Consider the following 15,307-nt stretch of genomic DNA (forward strand, 5'->3'; position numbering starts at 1 on the left):
TTTTTTTTTCACAGATGCTAATTAAGAAAATGAACTAATTAATATAATCAGTAGACACATTGCCGGGGCTGATTAAAATTAACTTTTTGTCCGACTTTACCATCATTATAAAATCCGAACGTTTGGGGCATCTTATTTCGATTTGTGTTGTTAGTTCACACCACAGTTTGAAATCCTATCAAGGCGAGTTTTATCGCCCTTGTTTTAAAAAATGACGATTGTTTTGAAAACATCGAAAACTCAGCACGTTATTCCTTAATATTAACATCTGAAAACACGAATGAACGGCATTTTAAAAAACAAAATTTATTAATACTTTGATACAATACGTCATGAAAAGATACAGTTTTCAAAATATGATAAACACATTCTACAAAATGAGGAATGATAATAATGTCGCATCGATGTGCACTACTCACACTCTGTGCGTGCCGTTCAAATCGTGACGTCACTTTGCCGTACATGTATCGGAACATTGACGTCAGGAGAAATAGACAACGACTCTTGTAATAATGGCGTGTGTGTGTATGCGTTCCAACCAATCACTATCGTGTACAGTGCGCATTCAAGTAATGTCATCTTGGTAACGTGCGCACAACCCGCCGCCACTGTAAGTTGCGTCCTGTGATGTGATGGGTGTAAGGCGTTCTCGTCTGAAATCGCCCGCCATTAACATATATCGTTCTTGAGCAATTTAATATATTCCAAATAACGAACGAATACACAACCAAACCCAGTAACAGCTTTCACATATCTAATGGACACGACTTATCGAGAAGGCGTAGTGCGCATGTCACGTTCTTATAGTAATATTTGAAAACACGCAACAGTTTGTACTTCACTTCTCAGAAATACAACATATCATCAGCTCCCACGCATGCGCCATGATGATATACCTTATTTATACCGTAAACGCATTAATTATTCACTGCGTTTACTTTATGAGTGAAATTAATTCGCTAATACATATTAATTTTAACAATAAAATTCATTGTTTCACTACAGAATCCATGACATTTAAAAAAAAATAACCCTTAAGTGAATGAGATCAAATATCAAAACAGTTGAATTAAATACTAGCGAAAATTACTGCTTTTACAGTAGTCGTAAACACTGGGAAATGAAATTACGATATCGGCACGGTAAGTTGGATTAAAGATCAACTAGGTTCTGACGACATGTTGTGAAGATCACGCTAAACACGAGAACTCATCAAACATACACCTTACTGTGAAAATAGATGGTTTGGTCAAAACGTATTGTGTGTTGTGAGATTTGTTTTTGCAATCAAATATCAGTATAAATGAGATCTCCATCGCAAGCATCCATACACGTATAAGCTGCATGTCGATATTATGTTTCCTTACTGCCGTACACACTTCCCATTCCCACGCTACTTACGTGTATATACGCATAGCCACGGTAGGTGTCATTACCTCGTTACGTACATCATGGTAAGTTGATTACTTCAAGTTCCAAGCATGTTTTTTTTGTCAGAAGATATATATTAGAGAAAAGTACATAAGGCATAATAAATTGTCCTCATTGGTAAACCAAATAAGTACATCCTGTAAAAACGCAATGTACACTAATGCAACGTAAGAAAACAAACAAACTAACAAACAAACAGAAAAGTGGAGAGATACACTATACCACTCACACATTTATCCACTGCTTGTTAACATCTGTGACGTCATCTGGATACAATCATCCAAATTTGATACCCTCTTATTTATATTTAATTAACATACAATGAAAATAAGATTATAATTGTAATTGTACGTCAAATTTTCACCTGACTTTCAAATTTATAGTTTAACTACAAGTTTAAAAAAAAAACACATGAAATGTTGAAGATGGTTAACAGCTTATAACAATTAATCTCTTTTTTCATCCTGGAAGGAGGAGGGGGATTGACCAGTATTGCTACAGTTCCCCCACCAGTTACAAATTACGATACATTAATTATAATTATCATGAATTTATAATGAAATGTCACACATTAAGTTGATGACAAAAATAACTTGCGAACGAGGGTGTACAACGTTAGAGGGGGCAAATCAATATGAAAAGTAATGACAGAGGATGTTATAGTGTGACTATTGGAAAGAACAATAACAAAGCAATTTGTTGGCAGATATGTGTTCAATTATTGCACGAGGAAAAATATATAAATATGAAATGTATGTTTTGAGGTTAATGTTTGGTGGGTCTACAATGGAATGTTTGGAACTTGAAATAAACGGCTTTTTTGGGGGGGGGGGATAATGCATTGCGAGCATGCGCAATGTATAACCAGACTATTTTATGATTCACATTCCTGACAGCGCCAAACCGTATCAAGTTTTGAAGTAAAAAAAACAAACAATCATTCAGTAATTGAACGAATCAATAAATAAACAAACAGGTGGATCACTAAATAAATAAATGAAGATTGTTTTATCCAAAAAATGGGGGGTACGAAATAAGGGTATGGTTTGGAGAGCGAGGATATGCGTCGAATGTGTATTGTGCATATTATACCAGTGAATACATTTCCGAATATGGGATGCCAGTCATAGGAGAGAAGACTGAATATAAGCTCTAGAAATAAAGAAGCCAAAAAGTGCACATTAATATCAATATAATTTGTCTGAAAGTGAAATAAAACTATACACCTATTTTTTTTCCCCGGATAATTGGAACTCCTGTTGAAGGGTCTGTAATTTAGAATGCTTATGATAATAGTGTGTGTGTGTGTGTGTGTGTTTAGTGAAGAGCTTATCGTAAATCCGACAGCAGTATAGTTATATATATAAGTATCTTTTTTTTTTCTGGCAAGTCATTTCGATGCTAGAAGCGTTAAAGCTACTCTCTGGACGCCCACTCGTTTCTTCTGTCATGTAAGCACGGGTGAAAGATAATCTTCCAATAAAACCAAAGATAATCCCATATGACGCAATGTTTCATTCATGCTCGTGATGTCCCGATCGTCTGCGACGTTCGTACGTGACTTTGCCTACTTGGATTTGTGCACACGCGTGGGTTTGAATAATCTTCGTTGTTCAACCGCTTACTTCAAATACAATAGCATTTACTCGACTGGAATTCTGTATGGATAATCTTTATAAAAAAAATTCTAAAATTTTACATAGTTTTTTTTTTTTTATGTTGGTGGCCGTGATGGATCGCGATCGATGTAGGTCTCATGTGACTCATTCGTAAGAACACGCGTAAAATGCATTACCAACACATAAATTCGCATTCACGCTGCACGACGCTCCCTGTCCTTTCAGCTCATCATCGCAAGCCATGGGTGACGGTCGTCTTTTACGTTCGGGTGGTAGGAGAGGTGTATTTACTGCTGTTCGTGATGACTCGTTCATTCTTGCAGAAACACAGCGCCTCTTTGAAAGCCCTTCTATATCTTTCGTTGAGCACATTGTAGATGGCCGGATTGATCGACGAATTGATGTACATTAGAATACGCGATGTGTACAATAACAATGACAGCGGCTCAGGTGGAATCCATACGTTATTCAACGTTTGTAGAAGAGTCAGAAAACGAAACGGCGTGACGCATACCAGGTAAATCATCGTGGTTGCAATCAACATCCGTACTACTTGTTTCTTGGCACGAATCGATGCACTTGATGTTCCATGTCCAGCTCTGTCCTTCAAGTGTGCCAGGGTCATAAAATAGAGAAACGCCAGTATCGGGACGACCATAATGAAGACGACACGATCGAACATGTAGTAAGCGTTATACGGCTGACATTGCCGGCCTATTCCGCAGCTGTGCATGCACAATCGCAGGGTATCGGGCACCCACGTTCCATTCCAATCCGAGGGCCAGATTATAGGGTAGGTCCGAATTCGTAGGATATACACCTCTGGAAAGCAGTAGAGAACAGCAATCATCCAGATCACGGTGCAGGCAACTATAGCTTTTGGTTTCGTTCTCAGAGTTTTGAATTTGAACGGCCACCGGACAGCCAGAAACTTCTCGAGAGCCAAGAGAATGATAGTCATGCTAGAGGCGGTGATGGCGACGGCAGACGGAAAGCTTATAATGGTGCAACCCCAGTCACCGAGCGACGACCAATCTTCCAGCATTGGTAACGGTGTCGAGTAGTACTGAATCAATTTTGGAGGCACCACCGAGAGCAAAAACAACATGTCCGCCACGGCCAGGTTCACCAAGAAATAGTTAGTCACCGTCTGCATTTCACGCACTCTGGCAAACACGTAGACTATTAGAGAATTTCCCAGCATCCCTACAGTGAACACAATGGGCATGATGATAGTCACCAGGACCACGTCCATGTCAGAGTAAAGTAGGAGCTCCAGGTCCTTGTCCGTGAGGACCATGCTGTCCAAAGCAGTATAATTCCAGCTACTGTTCATGTCGTACATGGGGGAGTCTAACTCGCTCATCTTTATATCTAGAACAAAACAGAGAATACAGCAATGAGTGCCGTGCACGACGGTTCAGTCACACGTATTATGTCATCTAACCATATGTTTACTATGCAATTAAAATAAGCGGGGTTGCCCGGTGACCACTGCCCATAACACGTATCTAAGGTTTATTTTGATCTGCAGCCACTAACAACATAGGAGATTTATATGAGTTGACTTAATCGACACCTGTCTGTGGTTTTTCAATACCTAAAGCGCAACTCAATTCTGAATGGAAACCGCGCCCACGTCTGAAAGCACAGTCCTGTCCAGCTGAGACACCGACATATGGCCTTGCTTACAGTAATTCGGAAACGGTTTGCTGATGCAGTGTTCTCCATTTATTGAGGCATTGTGGGTAATGTGGTTAATTTTATTATCACTAGCAGCTGTTACTAGTACCCCGGGCCCGTCATCATTGGAGACAATTGCGAACCACAGCCACTGCGCATGCGTCAGTTGTCATTAACTATAATCAAGTTAACCTCGATTTTATGCATATTCTAATCCGGAAGTTACGTTTCAATTCATTAATATGAATTTGTAATTACTGATACATTCTGAAGTTTGAATAGTGTTCGTTGTAATATGTAGGACCAAAACAATACGCAGCGCATGCGCCAGTTCAAAGGGAAGGCGGCGCTAACGACTTTTTCTCTGATTTTTACCAAAATACTGTGAAAATGAGGCGTCTTGAATTGACGCATTCGATGGTTTAAAGATATAGCAGTTTAAATATGTCAGGTTTCCATGGAGATTGCAGTTTCAATGTAGGAAGAAGGAGTTTAGGAAAAGACGAAGACAAATACGCATGCGCACCTGTCTCGAACGATTACAAACTGTGTTCTGATGTATTTTCATGCGTCTACTTAGCACGACGCGAAAATCACATTATTGCGACAATCGATCGATTTATACATCTATCGGACGTAGTAAATCAAATTTCCGTGAGATGATTGCAACAAGGTACTGGTGTTACTTTCTAGCATAAAGAGAAGTGAATTGCTTTTTTTGCGCGTGATAAATGGTTACACGGTCGCTGAAAAAATCATTCAGGTCAGCAGATGGTGGCGTAAAATTTGGTTGACTGATTTCGCAATTTACTCGTTTTGACTTTCAAAGCGGGAGGTCGTCACCTGCGCATGCGCGGGAATTGAGTCGCAAGCGACGATAACAACACACGCTAACAGCGCATAGGCTCATGGGTAGACGCTTGTATGTAAACAATGACACGCTATGGCCATCTGACGCATGCGCAGGGGACGACTTCCCCACTTTAAAATATCCGTAGACTATGGCAGACCGTTAGTCATTACCTCTTCACGACACATTGCTATTGTTATAAGTTGTTTTGAAGCTCCAATCAGATCGATCGATCGTCTCCGAGTCTCGGTGGCGGCTTATCATAGAATTGAATTTAGAGCAATATTTCAGTTAGTATTAAAGATAAGCTGACAATCTGTATCCATTTACTGATGAATATGCAAAACCGGAACGCAGGAGCAAATGCTATGCCGGGCGACAAGAATCATTTTCTCCCCAGTTTTGAGCATCGGGTTGTGTTTGTAAATAATTATTTCCTGCGGAATAATTGCACAAAGAATAGCAAAAAAAAAAAAAAATCGTTCGATTTTGTCGCAAAAGGTACGCACGATTGTTAACGAAACAACAGTTTGGTTGGACGCGACGATATTCTAAAAAAATCATTCCTGCTCGTGAACTCAAGCATCGGTGTCTCTTTGACGTAATAGGTGTATGAGAAGCCGTTCACAGCGTTGATACCTTTGAACATTTCGTCAATAAAAAATAGAACAACCTTTTTATGATACAGGCCATAATATAAATGACGAACGATTTCACAATCAGACAGAGTCGTCTCTTTGACAGACCTTCTTACACAAACTATGTCATTCTGACGCCACAGAAACGCTTCGGCGCTAGAGGGCGCGACATATTGGAAAAGTGCATGATTAAACTACTAGTATCTTCGGGCGGACATCCAGGCATTTTCACCGCCTGGCAACCATCGCGGTGAAAACAAAGGCCACAAACTCGCAGAAAACGGTACTTTGGGATGGTTGTTTAGACTCCCCTGAACATTGTAACAAAATCAGCCCAGCGTGTGTAACATATATAAATTTGGTTGTTCAGGATTACTTCAAAGTTGAGTTTGTGTTGTTTTCCCGAATTTTCACCGGCTCGATCGGCGTTCCACAGCAGCGCGCACAGAGCCCATAGAAATAATACGTGATACAGTGGTGCGCGTCTTAGCAACGTGGAACGTCTAGTGACGTAGCTCCGCCCTGAGGATATATATATATATATATATAATTAATATTAGTGGTCTTAATTAGTTGGATAAATTTCATGTTCTCGTCAACAGTGATGGCAGTCATCAGACTGTGTCTTATGCAATAACGTCCAATTTAGCTGTGGTGACTGGAATTCGTATATTGTTGTTACTGTTGCAAGGCTCTAGTTAGCTCTAGCTTTTAACGATTCCCTAAATCACCGCAGTCTGCATACTTTCATTCATTCCGCGGCAAAAGAAACGAGGTACGAGTGATTGAATTTGAATCGTAAAACGACATAAATACTTCCCGCACTAATGAACTTGTCTTTTTCAATGAATTCTGGCGATAACTCGTGTTTATTCAACAACGCTCCTTAAATGTCAAATCAACCCGAATTGCGTTCACACTGACAGAGAAAGCGTATACATTTGGTTTCCATGCTCGGCATTATTTTGTAATCCGGTGCTTGCGATTATACAACAACAAAAAACAATAACAAACCCGACACTCGATTGATTTAAATTGTTTTTGTGGTGCTTCCTAAAAAACAACGACTTCAACTCCGTATAATGCTGCGCTAGTTCAATCACCGCTAAGTGGACCAACATGAAAATCCAGATTAATGTGTGGCCAATTGATCCGTATAAGGGATACACGGTTGTTAGACACTTTCCAATGAGCATTCGGTCCATTATTGCTTGTGAGTAGGTGATCTCATTGTAAAAACTAGTAATCTTGAAAACACAAGAAAGGGCTTTAAGGAGGTTGTTGTGCGCATTTTCGATCGAAATTGACTATTTTCAAAATCTGTACATTAACATGTTTATTACTCGCTGTGAATTTCAAACAGACGCTCCTGGAGGTTTGAAGAACAATCTTAAAATCTGAATTGGCATCGACACTGACACGTTTATACCCATTTAGAATACTACAGTAAAGTCAAATGTTGCCAATCTGACAGCGATACAGACCATGGGGGAAATAAACTCACGGAGTATTGATGTCCGCAACGTCTTCGGGTGCACCGTTCGAATACATCGATCTTTAGAACTACCTTTCAATAAACAGAGTCCGCGAATGTTCTTAGTGCCGAACGATAAAAACATCTGCAACCATCCATTCGTTTGCAATTAGCAGTGCGCCCAATCAAAACCACGTAATTTTGTTTCCAGGCACACACTGCCAGACATGTTCTGCGCAAAAAAGGCTATGACTACAACAAATGTATGCTACCGACAACATTTCAATTGTCCATTCTCATTCGGCTACTACTATTACAACTCCTGCTAAATAAAATGACAATAATTATGCAACAGTACTAGTATGTACCGTTAATTCAAAGCACGTTCGCAGCTCTATGGAACAAATACTATTTTTCGTGTTGCAATACAACGTTTTTAATTTACCATATAACCAATTTAATAAACGTTCTCCCGTGATGCATCTCGTTATAATCTTATCACATTACGTTTATTGTTCGAACTTTACCTAATTGCCTAATTAAAATGACTATTAAATTAAAAGCCGTTTTGTAGGTAATCTTGTTTTTGTTAACAAATATCGATAATGAAACGACCGCAGCTATGCGCCGAAGAGAAAAATGGGCGTGGGATGTTAACAGATGAGCCGTAATGTCAGCAGCAGAGAAGCCCGAATTTTACTTCTGAAAAGCAAACACCGACTTTTGGTAACGTGAAATGTACTCGCACTTGCAGGTGATAGCTAACATACCAAATTCCGGGCATGTCGATTTTTGTTTATATCTTCACTTCAACGCCTTACACACGGCGGTACTATAGCGGCTCCCTGGGGTCTCTGCCAGGATTTCACGTCGAGAACAATATGCCACCTAAAATTATTGATGATTCACTATCCCCCCCCCCCAAAAAAAAACAAACATATCACATCAACTACACAATTGGGATTATTTAATTCCCTCTTTTAAAGAAAAGAAGTAATCTGCAATTATTTGTATCGAAATATAACGTTGCTCATGTGGCGGGAGAATGTCGGTGTTCTAATTACGCAGATGAGCTATGCCCTTCCCTGCGGAGTGACTACTTGGAAAATTGCGAAAATTAATATGTTGGGTGCAATTATGTTTATTATATAATGTTGGTTTTAGCAAAGAAGATGAAATAAGAGGCTATTATTAGAATGTACATAATTATTTGAACTGACAACTGTTGCTTGAGTTTCTCATACAGGATCTAAAGAGCAAAAAATAAAACACTGTGTAGTAATCGAAATAGTAACATACTAGTAATCTGTTTTACGCCATTTTGAATGGAACTACTATAACAAACCTAATTATTAGCTTTTATTTTATTTTATTTTATTTTATTTTATTTTATTTTATTTTATTTTATTTTATTTTATTTTATTTTATTTCGCTGATATATAAATTTGCTAAATACAGTTAATGTTTAATATTAATACTTAATCATATTTACAAAATAATTAATTATTACTAATTAAATAATTATTATGATGATAAATAACATACATAAAAAGTATAAATTCAACAAAATTCTATTTCTAACATTAAAACATTGCTGTTATTAAAATATTAAAATATTGTTTCAGAAAATAGTATCATATTGACCATGTATGTCACTTCCGATTGGTCCATAATAATGAAATTTGGAAAATGTTAATGTTCAATGTTCCAGTAAAATTCTACTTTAATCGAATCAAAAAGTATAATCCTGGTGGGTGGCTATCGAGTTTACATACAGTCGGGCCAAATGCTGAATGGATAAAACAAAAACAAAAACACAAAATAGGATGAACACGAACAAGTTGCCTCGTGCTACACCGTCACGGTGACGAACCCTTGTTGTTTTCAACGAAGGGCATCATGACGTCACTAAACGTAATTGTTTGGTTGTTAGAATGTATAGATCTGACAAACTTATATGCATTTGTTCAATACATTGGAAACAACATTCGTCTCAGTCCTCAGAGTGCGTGTGAATTGCGTCACGTTTTTCAAGTTGTGATTGAAATTAACTTCGTAATTTAGACAAACGTGGAAATGAACCGTGAAGATTAAAATTACTTTTTTGTTCTGCAATTGACACAGTGATATGAACTGTGAAATCGCTATGTGCAAAAAAAGCATGCGTTTCGCCTAATGCATTTTTAATGCGTTTTGTCCAGTACTCAATTATGATCCTATTGAGTTTCCCTCACTGTTTGACTCGGGAATATGTACATCCACGCGAAAAATACCCGGCATGCAGCATAATGATTCATTTGACGTATACCACCTCAAGGGAAATCGAAACGAATGCACTATTTAGCATATTGTTGCACAAAGATGCAATGCATTATGGGAGATGACAAACCAATGTAAATAACGGAAACTATTCACACACTAAAAACTCACTTAAATTAGATAATTGCCAATTTTTACAAATGTTTTAAATCTTTTTAGGATTCAGAGCAATAATAAAATATGATTTTTTCATTCAAGACTCTTTTTGGATTTTTTAGAAATGAAAAAACATAATTATTTCGAACTTTTGTTCAAACTCTGGAAAACTTATGCCCCATTTTTTTTTTCATTTTTTGTATCCTAATAATAAAGTTATTAGGATACAGAACATGAAAAAATGATAATGAAATCATGAAGAAGAATTTTCAAATTTTGGCCGGACTATCCTTATCATAGACTACATTGTAATAGGTACGAAAAGACAAAAAGAAAAGACTAGGTGTGGAAACGATGAAAGAAACCCATACACGCATCGCATGTATATTCCCAGGTACCGCGGGCTCCATTCTCCTAAACATACCCTATTTATATTTCTCGACGACGTTCGGCAAAATACGGAGTTCTTTTGTAGTTTAAATGTTAACGATTGGCAAGTAAATTTTCCGGCCACATCGATTCCTTAAAACAGTGCTGACATTTTGTTTGTTGAATATGATGAATGACACTCATCTCCATAGTAACTGTGATAGTGTTACAGTTAATTGGCTACAGAAACTATCGAAGCGTAAGGGATATTACAATGGAGTATGCCGTTCCTTGCGTGTATATATATATGCGTATATGCGTAATAACCTGTCGTAGTACTTCAGTACATTTCTGGGTTTATAATATAATTAACTACACCAGCGAACAAAAAAAAAAAGAACTTATGATACCACACCTATATGCATTGGAAACTACGACTATTCGAAATACGCAAAACGACGTATTCCAGTTCAGAGAACACTCAAATATACACTCCCGTGTACACCTGTGCCATTTACGATAGCATCAATGCGCTCATGGCGAATGCAGATGACCAGCGGCAATAATGATGTTTCCTTACTTTACCGTGTATCAAACACCTGCCATGCTACAGAAATTAAATCCAGATCACCAACAGACTAGAAAAAAAATCATTATATAGGAACTCACCCGTAGAATTTACGCCGGGATATGTTACATGTCACGGTGTGACTGTGCGTGGAACAATAATCGCTCCTTGTCTGTTACGGCTACGCTTGTGGGTAAAGGAAAAGTCTGAGTGAGCCTACTTCTGCGCCTCAGCTACCACTGACTGTGCAATGACTTTGCATCCACACGTTAAACGTCTTCGAAAACATACTACAATGGGCGTGACGTGAACACCACACGGAGTGTGCGCAGTTGTTGTTTACTTCACGCCCGTTATCCCCCCAGTTATTAGAACTGGTCGCCATGCATACACGATTCAGACGCAACTATTTGTATCTAATTAGGCACGCGGTTATGTGCGATAACAATTTAACGAACATCCTATTTGACATTGACAATGAATCATAACAACAACTCTGACTTTATTGTTCAGCACTGGGGATCGACTAACGAAGCCGAAGGACAAAACAAGAACATGTAAGCGTAAACACGAAAACAGACGTACAGACAGGAAAGCTACAAGTTGGGCTAAGTAGTCAGTTGTAGAAAGATAAATATAACAAGCACACCCAAGGGAAATCAACATCCATGGAAAATGTTATATTTTGAAGACGAGGGCCAACACAGTACTCTTCAGCTCAGTGTATATTTGTTTTAATGAATTAGACGTGGAGTGCTTTTCCACGTGGGAAAAATATAGCTATTTTCAGTACCCTTAAGCATACGTGCCCGTGATAGCGTTCAGGAGTTCCGGTCTGTGTTTTCGATTTCGACTTAATATGGATTACGTATTACAATGACTCTGTGTACTAAAATATAGCATGGCAACTTTCTCGAAATCTCCATTTAAAGTTATATTACGATTTGCTGACGAAACGCACCCGTGACGTAAATTGATTTGATCAATAATCGTTCGTCTAGGAGATTTATATATACTAAACCAGGAACGTCTTTAAAGTTGTTTATTCGAACGACATTGCATACACACACATTTGGTTCTCAAAGAATTAGATATAGATTAGACTGGCGTTTTCCATTTGTTTTTAGGGGCTGAAAATATTACTTCGCACTTTTCCAAGTGAAACATATAAGTAAATGATTCCTCTAGGGCATACAATGACTTTGAACTAACCCTAACACTTTCGGCAACGCCTATAGGTTGTCTGAAACGTATACCAATTAATCATTGTCCCCCGCCCCCGAAGTAGAGTGATTTTCAAATCACATAAAACACATCGTATAGAAAAAAAAATCTACCCCATTAACAAATATACAGATGGATACGCGAGCACTTGAGGAAGTCTCGTTGGCGACAATCACCTAATTGGTGCACGCTCCAATTGGCTATCTTAACTCTTGTTAGACTGATTGTTGATAATCCGAAGTTACATCATTGCTGCGTATATCTCTCGCAAATATAATTATGTATATAATTTTAGTAGTCACTTGGGTGATGTTTTTGTACGGTTAAGAGTTATGTATTTCGATTTATTGATTTCGATTGCATCAAACTACGTTCTGCGTTGCCATCGACTAAAAGGGGCGAGATATAAGGGAACTTTGATGCACACTAAGACAAACCACACTTTAGAATACGTATTAGACGCTGCTATGTAGTCGTAATTATGTTCGTTTCTAAATTGTCTACTTCATGGAGAAATACGTTTACTTTGAAATTGTTTTTCACATATATATATATATATATATATATATATATATATATATATATATATATATATATATATATATATATATATATATATATATATATATATATATATATATATATATATATATATATATATATATATATATATATATATATATACGAGACACTATTATAATGCTTCGTATACTGTCTCAGTTGGCTAACAGCAATCCTCGCCCCATTTCACCGAACAGGCTAGGCGAAATTGTTAACGACCGTGACAGCGTTCGCGAGGCACAGTCGATTACATAGCTTCGTTTAATTCTTTGAAATTTACTTTTTACCAATAAATATATACATATCATAAGGCCCATTATTTAGTTGGTTATCTCAGCACGTAAGCTAATTGTCGAAATGTTTTTTTTTAAAACGAACAAGTGTATAGTTCATATGGGTATTTAAAGAGAACGTGTATGGTGTAAATTTACCTCTTACCAATAAGTATGTACGGTGTTTCGAACACGAGCAAATACGTGTTTCACGATTTTTAAATTACAGTTTTTGTCAGTGATCACGACCTCACTCCCTACTCAGTGGACCTCAATGTTTATCCGAAAACGACCGATAGACTCGGGGGACATGACATCGTCACGTCAAATCAAAAACGCATATGATACTTTTTAACCACAGTTATCGAACGACATCAAGTGTAGTAGACTCAGCAATATGCCGAATAGATTACGCGTGACATTTGAGAACTCGCATCCCGATATTAACCGAACACGAGTCAGTCGAGCTCACTTCCCCGAATCAGTCTTATTTGGCGACAGCGTTCTTTGTCAGGCATCGCTTTTGGACATTGATGCTAATGGCACATGTCAACTAGCGATAACTTCAATAACAACATATTGACCGCAGGATTTTCCTTTTTGATGGAGGGGTTTAGTATTCATCATTTCTGATTGACTCGCTATTACTATGTACGTATGTGTCTTTGTCAGAATGTATTGCGAATCGTTCAAAAGGCGGGTTTCCGAATTTACAATTCCTAATTGCGTTCTTCCTTTTATTACCATTCTTTTCTCGTTCTCAGTCTAGACAAGCCTTCTTGTCGAATGCGGCTCCCTGTGGACGATATAGCCAATTTTCCATTTTTTAATCTAGGAAACAGATTGCTGACACTGCCAACTATTTTCCGAGTGGGTATTTCAAGAGAGAGGGTGAATATACATGTATCAGTGTCAGAGGGATTATTTATTAAGTGATACCCGCCCACGTTTCAGGGACGGCAATGTCTTACGCCGTTTTTTTTGTTTGCATTTGTTTTTACCTTCTTGGGAGCAATTGAAGAAAGTCTTACCACCGAAAAATAGAAACAAAATCTGCTGAGAGACAAATATCGATTGACAACAGCGTAGTGACAAAGCACGTGGTATAAATGGACATCTTAACGTGTGAACAGCACCGATGTAGGGATGCGCACAATTTCAAAATAATGGAAATGACAATCGCGCCCAAACGCGTAAATTAGCCGCACAACGCGCGGGCGTGCATTGCGACTGGACAATGTGTACGACGCTCGACGCGTCAATGTATAGGCGAATACGTTCTCATAATAACCAACGATCAACTACTAGTGTCGGAAAACCAATCCTGACTGATACATACACGTTCGCCGTTATGTGAATAAAACAACCACGTACCCCTACCAACTATCCATTCAATGTCGTTCAGTATCATCAGTAGTTTCAGCAGTCGCCTAATTTAAACTTAGTGAGGTTCCTAATATATTCAAACGTCGGCTTTGGTGTCTCATCGACTAAGCGCAACAGGTTATGCCCACTGGACATAGAAAACTAAGAGTTATTTTTTACAGCAAAGGGACTGCGATCAATCGTAGCTTTTTTCTTCCCCATCGGACCCAGTGACGTCATTATTAAAAAAAAATGCTTATACCGCAATAAACACGACAGAGTAATAGCATTACCGGACGGAATCAATGGGATTTAATTTGTATTTACGAAGAAAATTCATTGACGTCACATGGTAGTTCATAAAAGTATGTCAATATATGGATAAATACAGAGATAATACAAGTTACGTAATTCTTACAATATTCACAGATAACGACTATTTGCATTGATGTTATTAATCAATGCAAGCTGACGCAACAAGACGGATATCGGGCGAGGAAGTCGGATTAAATTTGAACCAGCGACTTAGGATCTTCGCCATTCACTCTTCTAATAATGAATGCTTGTGACAATTAATTGGTTATTACATCATTACTTTGCACTCTGGCTTGTGCTCGCATTTGTGTCAGAAAGAGGGAGGCGTGGTGCGTTCGTTGGCGCACGTAACAATGCAACGGAGGCAGTTGTCAGAAAAAATAAACAGTTTCTCTTTATTGATTCGCCCTAAGATTGATACGTGATGTCCGGACAGAGCGTGAAATTGCACGTACCATTAGACTCGTCTGCTTAGACGATAAACTGCGCCGAGATAAATCAACAGGATCAATGGGTGCAAGTC

The 15,307-nt window shown here is 38.2% G+C and overlaps 1 protein-coding gene across 2 annotated transcripts in view; it reads right to left on the reverse strand.

Annotated features, from left to right (window-relative positions):
• Positions 1–286: 286 nt before the first annotated feature.
• The window catches only part of LOC144361222 (allatostatin-A receptor-like), a 96,336-nt gene continuing 81,315 nt past the window's right edge, over positions 287–15,307 (reverse strand). For both annotated transcript variants that reach the window (XM_085499139.1, XM_085499140.1), the window contains one exon: positions 287–4,424. In XM_085499139.1, coding sequence (XP_085355265.1) covers positions 3,310–4,416 — 1,107 coding nt within the window. In that variant the 5' untranslated portion in view covers positions 4,417–4,424 and the 3' untranslated portion in view covers positions 287–3,309. The remainder of the gene's footprint in view (positions 4,425–15,307) is intronic.

This window comes from Saccoglossus kowalevskii, chromosome 5 (assembly GCF_978046115.1).
Source record: "Saccoglossus kowalevskii chromosome 5, keSacKowa6.1, whole genome shotgun sequence".
In the NCBI taxonomy this organism is placed as follows: domain Eukaryota; kingdom Metazoa; phylum Hemichordata; class Enteropneusta; family Harrimaniidae; genus Saccoglossus; species Saccoglossus kowalevskii.